This window comes from Hemiscyllium ocellatum, chromosome 3 (assembly GCF_020745735.1).
Source record: "Hemiscyllium ocellatum isolate sHemOce1 chromosome 3, sHemOce1.pat.X.cur, whole genome shotgun sequence".
In the NCBI taxonomy this organism is placed as follows: domain Eukaryota; kingdom Metazoa; phylum Chordata; class Chondrichthyes; order Orectolobiformes; family Hemiscylliidae; genus Hemiscyllium; species Hemiscyllium ocellatum.
The window spans coordinates 68,731,598-68,749,265 of record NC_083403.1 but is presented as its reverse complement, the minus strand read 5'-3'; the positions used below and the strand labels follow the sequence as shown (position 1 = coordinate 68,749,265).

The window sequence follows — 17,668 nt, the reverse complement described above, 5'->3', positions numbered from 1 at the left end:
TTAACAGACAATCAATTTTTTAATGTATAATTTCAGTTACATCACATTGTAACTTTTTGCTATAAATTCTGTGTGTTAGGATTGAGCCCTCCACTACCACCTGATGAAGGAGCAACGCTCCGAAAGCTCGTGTGCTTCCAATTAAACATGTTGGACTATAACCTGGTGTTGTGTGATTTCTAACTTAATTATAACCACATTTTCCAGCACCTTTGGCACTGTTATAGAATGACATCACAATAGTGAATAACCATTTAAAGGCAGAGTCCAACAATGTTAGGCTAAACTAGGTTAAACCTGAAACAAAACTAATTTTCACATTGGCTAGATTTGTTTTGTGAAACAGCTGTTATCTTGAGGAAGTTAAAATGAAGCCTGTCAAGTTGAACAATACAATATGGTAAGAATACTATATACAGTGGTTGGTATTGAACTATTGGCTATTAAATAAAAAATTACAGCCAACTTCCATAGGTCATCGAATGAGCCAGCAACAAACTATTACAATGAACTATATTAGCATACACAATATGAGAAAAAAACATTAAAAACTCTTTCCAGTTACCAATAATAAATTGAAACAAAAACTTGCATACAATAAGGAAAGGTTTCTCATAATAATAGTTCATTCTTTAACAGCAAAAAACTGAATTAAATTTTCTGTCTATTTCCATTGCTTAAAAGTTAAAATCCCTATATTGCAGTGCTGAGAATTGGAAAATATGCACATATAAAAATTTACTATGAATAAGCAAAAGCATGTAACCAATCTCCACATTAACAGCATCTCATAAATCAAATTGCACATTGTATTTTTAGCAGCATATTTATACCAATTAAGGCATGGGATATAATAAACAGGTGCAACTTCGAACAGTTTCTCTTTTGAAACATCTCCTTTTTTACTAATATATACTAAATTTACATATTGACAGAAAATAGAATTTCATTCTAACAATGGTGGATCTGAGAGACTGATACCAGGTGTGGCATGAAACTGCTACAGCTTACTCATATGTTCCACTTTGGTGATATGCTTGCAGTTTATTGTTGTTTTGCAACGACAAGTAAAGTCTTGAATTATCAGTTCACAGCTTTAGCGATTTCTTTAGGGATGCCAGATTCGTTTCACTGACAATAGTGAAAATTTCAATTACCACAAAATCTGCCAACACTTGGAGTGCTGTTACTTGCTGGCTGATCATATTCTGCTTTGCCATTCTTTGAATAATTAGTAACACCTTGTGGTATTTTATAAAATACACTACAAGGGTGTAGTCCATTACCGTTAGGAATGTTGGGTTCAATGTGAAAATCAGTCACTTGAGAAGACAAAGGTGGTTTTGTTAAAGATGTTACTGGCACATTATAGGAAGCTTCTTTTGAGCATTGATTCTTTCTTGTAGAAGAACTGAGGTGTTGCACTTTGTCAACAATTGGGGTTGCATATACTGGTTCCTGATTAGTTAAAGGTTCTGCATATTCATGTTGGTTTTCAATAAGTGGGATGACATAATGGCACATTGAATCTGTTCCACCAGTTCCATCATTATCGTCTGTGTCGATTGGTTTAAAGGTGGAGCCTTTTCTCGCCACTCTTACTGTTCCAAACATCACGGAGAGCTGGTAATCTTCAAAACAAAGGCCAAATCAAACACTTAGTGCATAATTTCACTCCTCCATACTATTCCACACTGTAAGACAACATTTCTCAGCCTTAATACACAAATAGATTTTAGAGCTGTTTTAATGGTTATTGTTTATGGGACTTGCCAAGAAAGGAATTCTGTACATTGTATAAGCAATTGCGATCTCAAAAGTATTATAAGTACTTGGGTTTCAGCATGCAGCCAGTAAAAAATGCATAAGTTTACTTTGGTTTTATCAGTTTAAGGATGTGGGCTTCACTGACTGTGCTAGCATTTTTTTGCCTATCCACACTGGGCATGTGATTAGTTTCTTTTTCTAGTTTTTTTAAAAATCCAGTCTTGAGGCTGCCAGTTTTGAGGAAGTGTACCTGCACAAACTTAAATAAATAGGCTTTCAGGGTGTCTAAGTTCACAATAGTTCCTTTTACCTGATGAGTCACTCCTGACAATGTCAAGTTTCTGCAAGATCTCCTTTTCATGGCTGTAGTTAATGGTAAACTCAGTTGACTGGGGTCTTTTGAAAGACTGTTTGAATTGTTTCCAGCAAGCTGCGTTAAATAATATGAATATTGTTTCAATTCATTTTAAGTGAATGAATATTTGAAAATATTGATTGATAGAGAAGCAAATCATTGACTTGTGACATTGACTCAAAGATTCCATGATCAAGTACTGGATCTACAAACATAGCAGCTCCAAAGAAAGAGGCATAGGTTGTGAGTAACTCATGGAAACATGGTAGGGGAGGGGAGAATGGAAAAAAGAAAGGAAGGGAGGCGATGGCCTAGTGTATTATTGCTGGACTATTGATCCTGATAATGTACAGTCCCACCAATGCCCTGTATACTAAAGCATACCATCCTTAATTTATAAGACCATAAGACATAGGAGTGGAAGCAAGGCTATTTGGCCCATCGAGTCCACTCTGCCATTTAATCATGGTTGATGGGCCTTTCAATTCCATTTACCCGCACTCTCCCCATAGCCTTTAATTCCTTGCCAGATCAAGAATTTATCAATCTCTGCCTTGAAGACACCCAATGTCCCAGCCTCCACTGTGCTCTGTGGCAATGAATTCCACAGGCCCACCACTCTCTGGTTGAAGAAATGTCTCCTCTTTTCTGTTCTAAATTGACCCCCTCTAATTCTAAGGCTGTGCCCACGGTCCTAGTCTCCCCGTCTGGAGGAAACAACTTCCCAGTATCCACCCTTTCTAAGCCATGCATTGTCTTGTAAGTTTCTATTAGATCTCCCCTCAACCTTCTAAACTCTAATGAATACAATACCAGAATCCTCAGCCGATCACCATATGTTAGGCCTACCATTCCAGGGATCACCTGTGTGCATCTCCACTGGACACGTTCCAGTGCCGGTATGTCCTTTCTGAGGTGTGGGGCCTAACGTTGGACACAATATTTTAAATTGAGCCTAACTTGAGCTTTATAAAGTCTCAGAAACACATTGCTGCTTTTATAGTTCAATCCTCTTGAGATAAATGACAACATTACATTTGCTTTCTTAATCATGGACTCAACCTGCAAAACAACTTCAGACAATCCTGTATTAGCACTCCCAGATCCTTTTGTAGTTTGGCTTTATGAATTTTCTCGCCGTTTAAAAAAATAGTCCATGCCTGTATTCTTTTTTCCAAAGTGCAAGACCTCACACTTTCTAATACTGAATTTCATCAATCATTTCCTGGACCACTCTCCTAAACTGTCTAAATCTTTCTGCAACCTCCCCACTTCCTCAGTACTATCTGCCTGTCTGGCCTAACTTCGTATCATCGGCAAACGTTGCCAGAATGCCCCCTGTCCCTTCAGCCAGATCATTAATAATATAAAGTGAACAGCTGCAGCCGCAACAATGTACCCCGTGGAACTCCACTTGTCACCGGCTGCCATTCCAAAAAAGAAACTTTTATCCCAACTCTCCACCTTCTGTCAGATAGGCAATCCCCAATCCAGGTCAGTAGCTCCCCTGAACACTATGGGCAGCCTCCCGTGAGGCACCGTATCAAAGGCCTTTTAGAAGTCTAGGTAGATAAAATCCACTAGGTTTCCCTGGTCTAACCTATTTGTTACCTCTTCAAAGAGTTCTAACAGGTTTGTCAGACATGACCTCCCCTTACTAAATCCATGCTGACTTGTTCTAATCAGATTCTGCACTTTCAAGAATTTAGAAATCTCGTCCTTAATGAAGGATTCTAGAATTTTACCTACAACTGAGGTAAGGCTAATCAGTCTATAATTTTCCATCTTTTGTCTTGACCCTTTCGTGAACAAGAGGGTTACAACAGCAATTTTCCAATCATCTGCAACTTTCCTTGACTCCAGTGATTTTTGGAAGATCACAGTCAGCGCCTCTGCTATTCCCTCAGCCACTTTCCTCAGAGCTCTAGGATGTAACGTATTGGGGCCAGGAGGTTTATCGATTTTTAGACCTTTTAGCTTTTCTAGCACTTTCTCTTTTGTAACAGCTACCATACTCAACTCTGCTCCCTGACTCTCCTCAATTGTTGGGATATTACTCATGTCTTCACTATGAAGACTGACATAAAGTACTTATTAAGTCTTCAGCTACTTCCTTATCTCCCAGCACTAGCCTTCCAGCAGCAATTTGGAGTGGTCCAATGTCTACTTTTGCCTCTTGTTTGTTTCTTATGTATCGAAATAAACTTTTACTGTCATTTCTAATATTACTGGCTAGCTTACCTTCATATTTGATCCTTTCGTTCTCTATTTCTCTCTGTTATCCTCTGTTTGTTTTTGTAGTCTTCCCAATCTTCTGATTTCCCAGTGCTCTTGGCCAGTTTATAGGCTCTCTCTTTTTATTTGACACATTTCCTGATTTCCTTTGTCAGGCATGGCTGTCTAATCCCTCCCTGGATAATGTTTCTTTTCTTTGCGATGAACATCTGATTTATGGCCAATTTCTCTCATAATGAAAGATAGCATCTATTTAGTTTTCTTGACTACAGGCTATACCTGCAAAATAACATTTTATAATTCATGCATAACCCCTAACTCCCTGTACAGCTTGGAATTCTGCAATTGTCCTCCATTTTAGTCATTCTCTCCTTACTTATTCTTCCTGCTGAGGTGAACTACTTCACATTTTCCCACATTTATCCTTCATTTATTAGAGTTTTGATCACTCGCTCAAACTATCTATATTTGTCTGCAAATTCCTTATGTCTGCATCACAATATACTATCCTACCTATCTTGGTGTTGTCCGCAAATTTTAGCTAGGTAAAAACAAGGACTGCAGATGCTGGATTCTAGATTAGAGAGTGGTGCTGGAAAAAACCAGCAGTTCAGGCAGCATTCAAGGAGCAGGAAGTTTAGCTACCATGACATGGCCCCTTTCCGTTAAGTGATTGTTGTAAATCATAAGAAATAAAGGCCCAGCACAGACCCCTGTGAGATTCCTCTCGTCACATCCTTCCAATCATTCCCATTTCTCCACTGTATACTGTTAACTCCTCATTCCCTCGTGCTCTTTAGAGGCCCAACACCCACTTTACTTACTCTCTTACATTTTAAATATCTGTAGAAATTCCTGCTGTTTTTACATCCCAGGATCACTTTCCTGCATACTCTTAGTTGATCCTCCTTAACCTTTAAATCATTTAAAAAATATTTCGACTGAACATCTGACCTGCCACTCAGATTTGCAATTTTTTTTTCTTAAAATTTATGCATTAACTTCTTTAGTTGATGGGTCCTTAAGGAATATATTCATTCTGAGTAGTTTAAAATACCCACCTTAAAAATCTGTCAGTGTGTCTTTATTGATCTATCCCTGAGGCTAATATCCCTGTTCATTTCAGCCAGATGAGCTTTTAACCCACACAGTTGTTCTTATTTAGGTTTAAAATACCAGTCTTAGCTACAGTTTTCTCCCTTTCAAATTGCATATGACTATTAATTCCATTTCAAATTTTTGTTTCTAGAAGCTTCCCCACTGCTGAAGGTGAACTAGCTTCTCTGTAAATGCTGGCCATGTCCCTTATACTTCTTGTTTTAAACAAGAGCATTAACGTCTACAATTCTCCAATCCAATGCCCACACTGTAAAATTATTTTGTTGGCCATAAAGTTCATTGAGAAATGCAAGTCCAATATCAATGTATTTAGTTCTTCCTAACCTGTTTTTTGACCAAAGGTGCCAGTATCTTGTGTCTTCCTTCTGCAAGGTAATAGCAACTCTTAAAATTACAACAAAATAGAACAACAACTGATTTTTACATGACAAGAAACAGTCTCCAAGACTACTTTGTAGAATGCGTAACTGGAGAAATAATATCGGCCAAGTATTTGTGACTTTATCATCCTGCAAAAGAAACAGATCTAGACCAAAGATCTGCCTAGACTTTAAAAAAAAGCAACATGTTCTCCTCATGATCTTAACTAAAAAAGATTTTCTAAATTAACATTCCTGTAGTAAATATAATACACTATGGAAGAAAACATTAAAATTGTTTCATTGGGGACTGGGATAAGGAGTAGAAAAAGTGAACGGTAGTGAGAAAATTCAGACTTGAAATTCTTATTTGGCATGTGTAAAAGAATATTTAATAAAACATGAATTATATGCTCATTGTAAACTATTCTCCTTCAGTCAATTTATGAAGTTATGGAAAATACTGGTTAAACTTTGCAGTCAGTTACTTTCTTAAACTCTCGATAATGTAAATTCCTAATATTATTAACTTACTTTTTTAAACTCTTGAAAGTGTAAATTCCCAATATTGTAAGTACTACAAGAAGTACAAACGGAACCACAATGGCTATGAGTAATATTCCTGAACGGGGAGAGAAGAAAAATAGGTAAATCATATAATTCCTTCCTGGATCTAATGGTCGCAGCATTTTTCTCAAGAATTATGGTTTCACACAAAACAATTATCTTATCAAAGCAAAAAGCATCAGAAAATCAGAAACCAAATCTTCATAGCAGAAAATTTCTGACTGAATCAAATGCTCATTTGTCAATAAATTTAAAATCTCTGAAATGGTCCATTTTTAGCTGAACTGACAATAAGATGAGCACTGATCCCTGGAAGTTGGTTAACGTTCTATCAGTTTATCCATCCATAACTCTGATGAAATATCCTTAATACAGCCAGGGAAATATGACAACATCCACTTATACACCTTCTCTTAGAGTTCTATGGTCACCTGCTGGCATTTTTGCAGTAGACCGGGAGAACCCTGGCCGAGTTTCAGAACTTCAAACTTTAATTTTAACAGAAAAAAAATCTTATATAACATCCATGTATTTATGTTACAAGCTCACCAATTCAGGCACAAAGCCCTGACAATCAGTTGTTTAACCTGACTAAAATAAGCGAAGAAAGAGATTATACTAACATCTTACCACAATTTATATCTTTTGTAATTACACGATCTGTACTGTTCACATTTTCTTTGTCCTGTATGTCAATAGGATGAGTAGGTTTTTGTTTATTACCTGTAATTGCTAGAAAAATGCAAAACAATTTGTCTTATTAAAATTACACAAACTTAATTACATCAATTCTCAGTTAGCAAATGCAGATCATGTTTCCTTGCAAGGGTTACCTCACATCTGTGGTGTTCAGGTGGAAAAACCCACATATCCATTACACAGAGATAACAGGTAAACATGTAAGTGATAGTGATATTTTAACTTTAGCTAGATCTTTCCTCTGCTCATTAATACTAAGAGCACATGTTTGATAAAGATAATTCACCATCTTCCCTACATTTTTCATTTTATTTTGCTTCTTTTTGATGACGCTATTCATTCATTTCCCCAATCTCCTCCTTTCTCAGCTGCATTTATGATTCAACGGTCTTGTTTTCAAAGAAGGGTTGGAATTCCAGCAGTATTATCTTATGTAATATTAACATTGGAACACTGAATGCGCACTGATATCTGATAATTTAAACAAATAGACTAATCCACCATTAATGTTATGAATGCATGGATTTGGGGTGAATAAATACTATTAATTAAAAATTGAACAGAAATATTGACATGGTTGATATCCAATTAATTTTTATCAACAGAACACTTTTGAAGAAACGTTACTAGCTGATGCTCAGCATCGCTGTGCGTGGAATGTCAAGGCTAAATTTGGTATTTGGTTGAAGCAAGGATAGGGAATATTTGGACCCTGGTGGTACATAAGAATGAAGGTGGAGAATAACAGTAAGAATTGAAAGTGCACAAGGTGCATGGGAGAAACATGGGAGGCTTGAAGGGGAGAGAAAGGGTATGAGAGTACAAGGGAATGAAGAGGAAAAACATGATGGGGGTGGGGAGAAATGGAGGAAAGATGGTGAGGCAATGGCATACTGCTATTATCACTAGACTATTAATTCTGAGTCTCTGTAGTGTTAGAACATAGAACAGTGCAGCACAGGAACAGGCCCACGATGTTGTGCTGAGCCTGAAGTCTAATTAAACTAATTCCTTCTGCCTGCCCTTGGTCCATATCCCTTCATTCCTTGCATATTCATGTGCTTATCATGGGCTTAAATGCTCCTATTTGTATCTTGTCTCTACCACCACCACCCAGGTAGTGCATTCCAGATTCCTGCTACTCTGAAATAAAAACTTGCCTTTCACATCTCATTCGAACTTTTCCCCCTCGTAATTAAATTCATGCCCCTAGCATTATACATCTCAACTCTGGGAAAAAAATTCTGACTGTCAACCTTATCAATGTACCTCATAATTTTATAGATTTCAATCAAGACTCCCCTCAGTCTCTACTGCTCCAGAGAAAGCAACCTGAGTTTTTCTTAAAGTTCATACCCTCTAAATCAGGCAGCATCGTGGTAACCTGTTCTGCACCTTCTCCAAAGCCTTCACATCCTTCTGGTAATGGGGTGACCAAAGTCTTATAAAGCTGGAAAATGGCATCCTGACTCTTGTACTCAGTTCCCCGACCAATAAAGGCAAGCTTGCCATATGCCTTCTTTACCACTCTAACTTTCAGGGAGCTATGGATTTTAACCCCAAGATCCTTCTATATGTTAATGCTGTTCAGGGTGCTACCATTAACTGTGTACTTTTCCTTAACATTTGATCTCCCAAAACGCAGAACCTCAGTTACTTGGATTAAACTCCATTTGCTATTTTTCCACCCATATCTGCAACTGATCTTGTTCAAAGCCTTACTAAAATCCATGCAGACACTATCCACTGCACCACCTTCATCGGAGGACCAGGGTTCAAATCCTGTCATGGCAGATGGTGGAATTTGAATAATGTTTTTAAAAAATCTGGAATTCGAAATCTAATGACGCTTAATAACCTAATGAGACTTAATGATAGGCAGAACAGCAGCCCAGTGCCTCATGGTGCCAGGGACATGGGTTTGATTCCACCCTTGGGTGACTGTCTTTGCGGAGTTTGCATATTCTCCCTGTGTCTTCGTGGTTTTCCTCCAGGTGCTCCAGTTTCCTCCCTCAGTCCAAAGATTTGAAGGTTAGTTGGATGGACCATGCTAAATTTCCCACAGGGATGTGCAGGTTAAGTGGATTAGCCATGGGAAATGTAGTGTAACAGGGAATGAGGTGGATCTGGGTGGGATGCTTTTGGGAGGGTTGGTATAGGTTCAGTGGGCTAAGTGGCCACATAGAGCACACTGTCGGGACTCTATGAAGTGGAAGGTAACCTCTCCTTCCCCGGACTTGAATTCCCCGCTCAGGAGCCCACCCCAAAAATCTATCTACTTTTATCTTAAAAATATATAAAAGTATTCAAGGCCTCTGCTTTCAGGAAGAGGGTTCCAACCCTTAGAAAAAAAAACATTTGCCCAATTTCTGCTTTGAGTGTCCAATACCTGATTTGTGACAATCAGTCTCACAAGGAAAATCCTCTTCATAGAATCAGTCTTGTTTCAATCAAGTTACCTTTCACTCTTCTAAACGCCAACGGAAATAAGCTTAGCCTATCCAAATGCAGCAACACCTAGATAATATCCAGGTTTGGGCCGACAAATGGCCATACAAATATCAGTTCTTTTCCCTGGGGTGGGGGAGTTTAGAACTAGAAGGCATAGGTATAGGGTGAGAGGAAAAATTTAAAAGGGACCTAAGGAGCAACTGTTTCATACAGAGGGTGATGCAAGTATAGAATGAGTGGCCAGAGGAAGTGGTGGAGGCTGGTACAAGTACAACATTTAAAAGGCACCTGGATGGGTATATGAATAGCAAGGGTTTAGAAGGATGTGGTCAAAGTGCAGGCAAATGACTCTAGATTAATTTAGGCTAGCTGGTTGGTATGAATGAGTTGGACTAAAGGGTCTGTTTCATGCTGTACATGTCTATGACTCTAATAACCATCTCTGAAAGGACCTAGCTCTAGGCCTTGACATTCAATGGCAATAAAATCACTGTATCCCTTACTATAAAGTTGGGGGAGGGGTTTACAATTTACTAGAAGGTGAAGTGGACTATTCATATAAATACAGTGGTTATAAAAGCAGGGCAGAGGCTGTGAACCCTGTTGCGAATAATTCACTTCTTGATTCCCTGAAACCTGTCCACCATTTACAAAGGAGTGGAATGGAATGCTGCCCTCTTGCCTGGATAAGTACAGTTCCAACAACATGCATGAAGATTGAAATTATCCAGGATAAAGCAACACTCTTGATTGGTGCAACTTCTATATACATTCACTCCCTCCACCAGATATGCTCAGTAGCAGTGGTCTGTACTACCTACAAGACGCACTGCAAAAATTCACCATAGCTCCTCAGACAGCACCTTCCAAACTCCTGACCATTACCATCTAGAAAGACAAAGAAAGTAGACACATGAGAATATCATCACCTGCAAGTTCCCGTCTAAGCTACTCATTCTCCTGTCTTAGAAATAAATTGCCATTCATTCTGGGATGTTGGGTCAAAATCCTGGAACACCCCAACAGCATTATGGGTCAATCTACAATATTTGGACTGCAATAGTTCAAGATGGCAACTCACCATCACCTTCTCAATTCTAACTAGGGATTGACAATAAATGCTGGCTCAGCTAATGAATTAATAAAATAAACTTTTTCCCATAGGAATAACCTAATAATTCTAGGGATTAGTCTAGATTAAGGGCGGCACGGTGGCACAGTGGTTAGCACTGCTGCCTCACAGCGCCAGGGACCTGGGTTCAATTCCCGCCTCAGGCGACTGACTGTGTGGAGTTTGCACGTTCTCCCCGTGTCTGCATGGGTTTCCTCCGGGTGCTCCGGTTTCCTCCCACAGTCCAAAGATGTGCGGGTCAGGTGAATTGGCCATGCTAAATTGCCCGTAGTGTTAGGTAAGGGGTATATGTAGGGGTATGGGTGGGTTGCGCTTCGGCGGGTCGGTGTGGACTTGTTGGGCCGAAGGGCCTGTTTCCACACTGTAAGTAATCTAATCTAATCTAAAAAAAAAAAATCTACTAAATTTTGTCTGAACCGCTTCAAAAGTACTTACATCCTTCCTTAAGTTGACCAATACCATGCACAACATTTTAGATGTGGTCTCACAAGTTATTTGTATAACGGAAATATAACTCTCTACTTTTGTATTCAATGTCTTTCACAATAAGTGATTAGATTAGATTACTTACAGTGTGGAAACAGGCCCTTTGGCCCAACAAGTCCACACCGACCCACCGAAGCGCAACTCACCCAGACCCATTCCCCTACATTTTATCCCTTCACCTAACACTATGGGCAATTTGGCATGGCCAATTCACCTCACCTGCACATTTTTGGACTGTGGGAGGAAACCCACGCAGACACAGGGAGAATGCAAACTCCAAACAGTCAGTCGCCTGAGGCGGGAATCGAACCCGGGTTTCTGGCGCTGTGAGGCAACAGTGGTCTGTACTATGCCGCCCATAACATTCTATTCATTTTTCTAATTATTTGCTGCACCTATATACAAATCTTTTGTGATTCATGTATGAGGACACCTAAATCCCTCTGCATCTCAAAACTCTGCAATTTCTCACCAATTAGATTATATGTTTCAGTTTTATTCTTCCTCCTAAAACAGACAACTTCACATTTTCCACACCATACTGAATTTGCCATACCTTTGCCCACTCACTAAAGCCCTATATATTTTTAAACCTTTTCACAATTTACTTTCCTACCCATCTTAATATTGTCAGCAATAGAACTTAGCAACCATCTCTTCCTCTAAGTCAGTTATATAAATTTTAAACAGTTGAGGTCCCGGCACCACTCATTACATCTTGCCAATGTGAAAAAGACCCATTTCCTGTTAGCAAGCCATAATACTATTTGGGCCAATACGCTTCTCTCTACTCCACATTTGATCACTTATAGGAGCTTGGGTGAATATTGGCTGCCCGTTTTGGCTGCTTTACAAAATATTTCGATGTTACTTAATAAGCAATGACACTTTTAAACTGCATCAGGATGTGTGAAATTAAAGTTCTTAAAAGTGGCAGGTCAGCAATATTTGACAATCTTTATTGCATTTTTTGAAGAGGTGACCGAGGTAGTGGTTAAATGAATGTATTTGATTGTTGTTTATATGGACTTTAATAAAGGCATTTAATAAAGTCCCACATAACTAAGGTAGCAGCCCATGCATTTGAGGGAAAATTACATAGCTGGAACAGACACAACTGGGAAACTGGTAGGCAGCAGAAACTAGGAATGATGGGTGTGTACTCAGATTGGCAGGATGTAACCAATAAGGATCTGTGTGAGGACCTCAACTATTCACATTATTTATTAATAATTTTGGTAACTGATTTTGATATAATGTTAGGCAGCATAGTAGATAGCACAATGTGTATGATAGCACAAAATTATAAAAAGGGATATTAATAGACGAGATGAACAGGCAAAATTGTGACAGGTGGAATTTAATGTGAGCAAGTGTGAGGATATCATTTTTGGACCGCAAACATGACAGATTAGCGTTCTGTCTAGATGGAATGAAGTTAATGCTAAAGAGACTTGGTTGTTTAGACACACAGATCTTTAAAATGTCATAAACAAGTGCAAATACTAATCAAGAAAGTTAATGGAATATTGGCCTTTATATTTGAACGATGGGGTATAAGGATGCAAACGTTATGCTGCAGTTATACAAAACCTGGTTAAACCCCAGCTGGAATATTGAGAGCCAATTTGGACACCGTATCTTAGGAAGGATATATTTTTCTAGAATTTAGAAGGTTATGGGGTGGTTTGATTAAAGTCTTCAAGATATTAATAGGAAAATACAGGATAGGTAAAGATAAACTATTTTGACTGGTTGGAGATTGTAGAACTAGGGGACATAGTCTGAAAATTATGGCTAGACTGTTCAGAAGAGATATTTGGAAGCACTTTAGCACACAAAGTCTGGTAGAGTTTTGGAACTCTCTTTCACAAGTGGCAGTTGATGTTAGAACAATTGTTAGTTTTAAATCTAAGATCGATAATTTTTTGCTATGCACAGGTTTTAAGGGATATGGGCCAAAGGTAGGTCTACTGAGTTCGGTAACAAATCAGACAGGATCTTTATATAATGTCAGAACAGGTTCAATGGGCTGAATGGCCTACTCCATACTCAGGATCAATCTATCAATCAATCTTTGGTTGCTTCAAATGACAGTATGTCTTTTCTTAGAATGAGGGGACAGAACTGTTCCCAATACTGTAGCATCTGATTCGCACCTGGTATGGTTTGAGCAAGATCTCTCTATTTTTATACTGCATTTCATTTGCTTTCCTGGTTACCTGCAGAACTTGGATGTTAGCTTTTTGTGAATTATGCATGAGGACCTCAGATTCCTTTACTGCAGCTTTCTGCAGTATTTCCCCATTTAAACAATATCCAGCTCTTCTACCTATCTTCTATTAGTATGCCAATCCTCCATCTATGCTAATGTACTATCCCCAATGCCATAAACTCTTATCCAATTAAGTTGCCTTATGAGCAGTACTTTGTCAAATGCCCTTTGGAAATGCAAATATATTTCAACTCCTGGTTACTCCTTTATCTACCCTGCTTGTTACATCCTCAAAGAATTTTAATACATTTTTAAGACAAAATTTCCTCTTCGTGAACCCATACTGACTTTGCTCGATTATATTTTGGCTTTCTGAATGCTCTGTTACTACATCCTTTATAATAGATAACTAACATTTTCCCAACAAAAGATGTTAAGCTGGCCTATAGTTTATTGTCTCCCTCCCTTTTTGAATAGGCAATTCAAACATTGCCTATTCGAATAATAGGCAAGCTTTATTTGTCTTTAAACTGCTTCGTGTTAAGTACTGTACAAATATAAATTCTTCCTTTCTAATGGTCTATGAACATCAGATTAAGTCACAAGAACATTCAAACAGCAGGATTAATGACTATAACAAAAAAACTGCAGGTAAAGATCGATTATGTGCCAACATATTTCAAAACTACACATCAAAGTGCTTTGATCGGATTTGGTTGAAAAGATCTAGTCAATTTCATGCCAACACACCCTTCATATTTTGATTTCAATCCAAATGTTCTCACATTGTATTTGCTGGCATCTTATTAACTCCACTTTCATGTCTATTCTCTGATTCCAGCTTTGAGGAATGACAGGAATGCAACATGCAAAGATGGCAGGGATGAAATTATTGTGGGTCAGTTGATTGACTGTTTTCCAATCAACCAGTTACATTGGCTGTCTTCTAATCCTCGGAAATGTTTCCATAAGCTAAGTATTCTTGGGAGATTATTTTCAAAGCATTCACTATCTTTGTAGCTATTTTCTTTAAAAAATCACAGGATGCAACCCATCATGTCTAAGGGATGTATTGGCCTTTAGACCCATTAGTTTCCATTGTACCTGTTCTCTGGTGATAGTTATTGTGTTTATTTCTTTTCCCCTCTTTTAGGCCCTTCATTACTTCACACATTTATAATGCTATTATGCTTAACTGTGAAGACTGACGAAAAATATTTGTTCATCCTCTCTGCAATTTCCTGGCTCCCCATTATTAGTTCCTCAGCCTCATTCACTCAGTGTCCAAAGTTCACTGTTGCGTTTCTCTTCCTTTTTAGCTAGTTGAAGAAACTCTTATTATCCATTTTTGCATCACTTGCTAGTTTGCCTCAGTTTATTCATCATTTTATTGGTACTTACTGGTTGGCTTTTAAAAATTCCCCAATCTTCTGATTTACCACCAATCTTTGCTTGTTATATGTTTTTTACTTTCAATTTGATGTTGTTTTTGTCTTTCCTGGTTAACCATGGCTGGTGTATTTTCTTCCTAGAATCCTTCCTCCTCACATATATCCTTGCTTTGCATCATGAACTATTTTTCCTAAAGGTTCATCAATCATCTGTTCTGTGAAACTCCTTTCCCATTCGACTTCAGCGAAATGTATCTGCATTCCCACATAGCTACCCTTATTTAAGCATATAATGCAGTTGTTTCTGACCCAACTTCCTCATTCTCAAACTAAATTCTCCCATGCTATGAACACTGTTCTGAGGAAATATTTTACTTTTGACATTATTTATAAAACCTGTCTCAGTACACATTACCAGATCCAAATTCACCTGATCTATGGTTGAATTCCTAACATATTGTTCTAGGAAACTATTCCAAATGCAATTTATGAATTCTTCCTTATGGCTTCCTCTATCAATTAGATTTTTCCAACCTACATGATGATTAAAATCACCCATGATTAATGCAATTCAGTTTAGCAAGACTTCATTACCTTCTGATTTATTCTTCGTCCTGTAGAACTACTACCGCTAACTGATCAAAAACTTCACCTATCAGTGTCTTCTTTTCTTTGTTATTTCTTACCTCCATTCATTTGGATTCTACATCATCTAACCCATTATCATTTTGTGCTAAAGTAATAATTCCATCTTGTACAAACAAGGCCACCCCACACCCTTCCCATAGAGACATAGAGATGTACAGCATGGAAACAGACCCTTTGGTCCAATCCATCCATGCCAACCAGATATTCCAACCCAACCTAGTCCCACCTGCCAGCACCTGGCCCATATTCCTCTAAACCCTTCCTATTCATATACCCAGATGCATTTAAATGTTGCAATTGTACTAGCCTCCACCACTTTTTCTGGCAACTCATTCCATACATATTCTGTGTGAATATGTTGCCCCTAGGTCTCTTTTATATCTTTCCCCTCTCACCCTCAACCTATGCCCTCTAGTTCTGGACTCCCTGACCCCAGGGAAAATACTTTGTCTATTTATTCTATCCATGCCCCTTATGATTTTATAAACCTCTATAAAGGTCACCCCTCAGCTCCAGGGAAAACAGCCCTAGCCTATTCAACCTATCCCAATAGCTCAAATCCTCCAACCCTGGCAACATCCTTGTAAATATTTTCTGAACCCTTTCAAGCTTCACAACATCTTTGCAATGGGAAGGAGACCAGAATTGCATGCATATCTTGCCTGTCCTTTCAAAGGTCGCAGACCCTGAATGCTCAGTTCTTAACTTTGATCTCAATATAATTATTTCAAACTCTCATCCTTAATAATGTAAAACTAACTTGTAGTTTTGCTAAAAAGCTAAGAAGCTATTAGTTGCTTTTAAACTGCTTAGAGTCAAGTACTGTATAAATGCAAATTCTTCCTTTCTAATGGTCAATGAACATCAGATTAAGTTAAAAGAACATTCATACGGAACAATTGATTACTATAATAGAAAAATTGCAGATAAAGTGATTTAAAAACATCGATTTTGTGCAAATATATTTCAAAACTACACATCAAAATGCATTGATTGGATTTGGTTGAAAAGCTCTAGTCAATTTCATGCCAACACACCCTTCATATTTTGATTTCAATCCAAATGTACTCACATCTTATTTGCTGGCATCCTATTAACTCCACTTTCATGGCTATTCTTTGATTCCAGCTTTGAGGAATGACACGAATGTAACGTGCAAAGATGGCAGGGATGAAATTATTGCGGGTCAGTTGATAGTAATCAGTATTGCCCTTAAATATCTGCAATTAACATTAACATTTATTTATTCTCTTTTGTGAAGAGCACTAAATACACCCTAAATATAAGTCAATTTTCACTAAGCATGAGACATTGGCAGCTGTAACTTTAGAACATAATGAATTGCTTACAGCAATTTAATATTTGAAAACAGAGAAATAATAAATAATAATAAATAGCCTATTACAACAAATATAGATTTACAAGAGTGTTTTTTAAAAAGATGATGTTTAAGCAAAATGCAGTGAAATATTGAACTGCTATGATCAGCTGAGATTTCCAAATTGTTGGGAAATATATTTTCCTAAGCACACTTGCCTGTCCAACATTATTGTTGCTGTCTTTGTAGATCTTCCATTTTTGGCCATCTTTACTGAAGGATACCTTATAAGTTTCTACATAAAAGTGAAAGCTTGGAAGTGTGGAACCTGTGGTTATGATTCCTGAAAAGATCACAAAATAATAAATATAGCACTTTCATGAAATATTATTTCTGCCTATAAAAATATTCATGGTGAATCTACATGGTTCACAAAAGAGAAGACAGAAAAATACAAATTCTTTTTAACATTGGTTTTTATTAAAGATTTCCAATGGAGTCATATTGCATATAGGATTATCTTCACATTCCAATCAAATTACAATAATCTAATTACCAAGTACATCCTTGATCTTCCCTAATCCATGATTTAATTCTGACCTTGGTATACAATTAGCATACAACACTCCAGCATATGTTAGCCATATTTTCTTCATTCTCTTCTCATTCTATTCCATATTTAGCTAAAGTTCAATTAAATCCTAACACTTGTATTTTAACACCATAGCTTTTTTTTTGCAGAGATCACATTCACAGCAATTAGAATGGGAGGTTGGGAGAGATGGTTGATACTTAATTTCTTAAGCATTGTCCAAATAAAAAGGACATTAGAAAATTAAACATTCTTCCACACTTAAAACTTTTTCCAAGTTACTTTTCAGGAATTTAAAAAAAACATACTGGAAGGATTCACGAAGGCAGGCCAC

General features: G+C 37.7%; 1 protein-coding gene across 1 annotated transcript in view; it reads right to left on the bottom strand.

The window, feature by feature from the left end:
* The window catches only part of dcbld1 (discoidin, CUB and LCCL domain containing 1), a 147,671-nt gene continuing 130,003 nt past the window's right edge, over positions 1–17,668 (bottom strand). The window contains exons 10-16 of the mRNA XM_060854824.1: positions 16,961–17,085; positions 16,497–16,644; positions 7,033–7,134; positions 6,370–6,457; positions 5,801–5,841; positions 2,078–2,197; positions 1–1,631 (exon numbers count right to left, since the gene is read on the bottom strand). Of these exons, the coding sequence (XP_060710807.1) occupies positions 1,150–1,631; positions 2,078–2,197; positions 5,801–5,841; positions 6,370–6,457; positions 7,033–7,134; positions 16,497–16,644; positions 16,961–17,085 (1,106 nt within the window). The 3' untranslated portion in view covers positions 1–1,149. The remainder of the gene's footprint in view (positions 1,632–2,077; positions 2,198–5,800; positions 5,842–6,369; positions 6,458–7,032; positions 7,135–16,496; positions 16,645–16,960; positions 17,086–17,668) is intronic.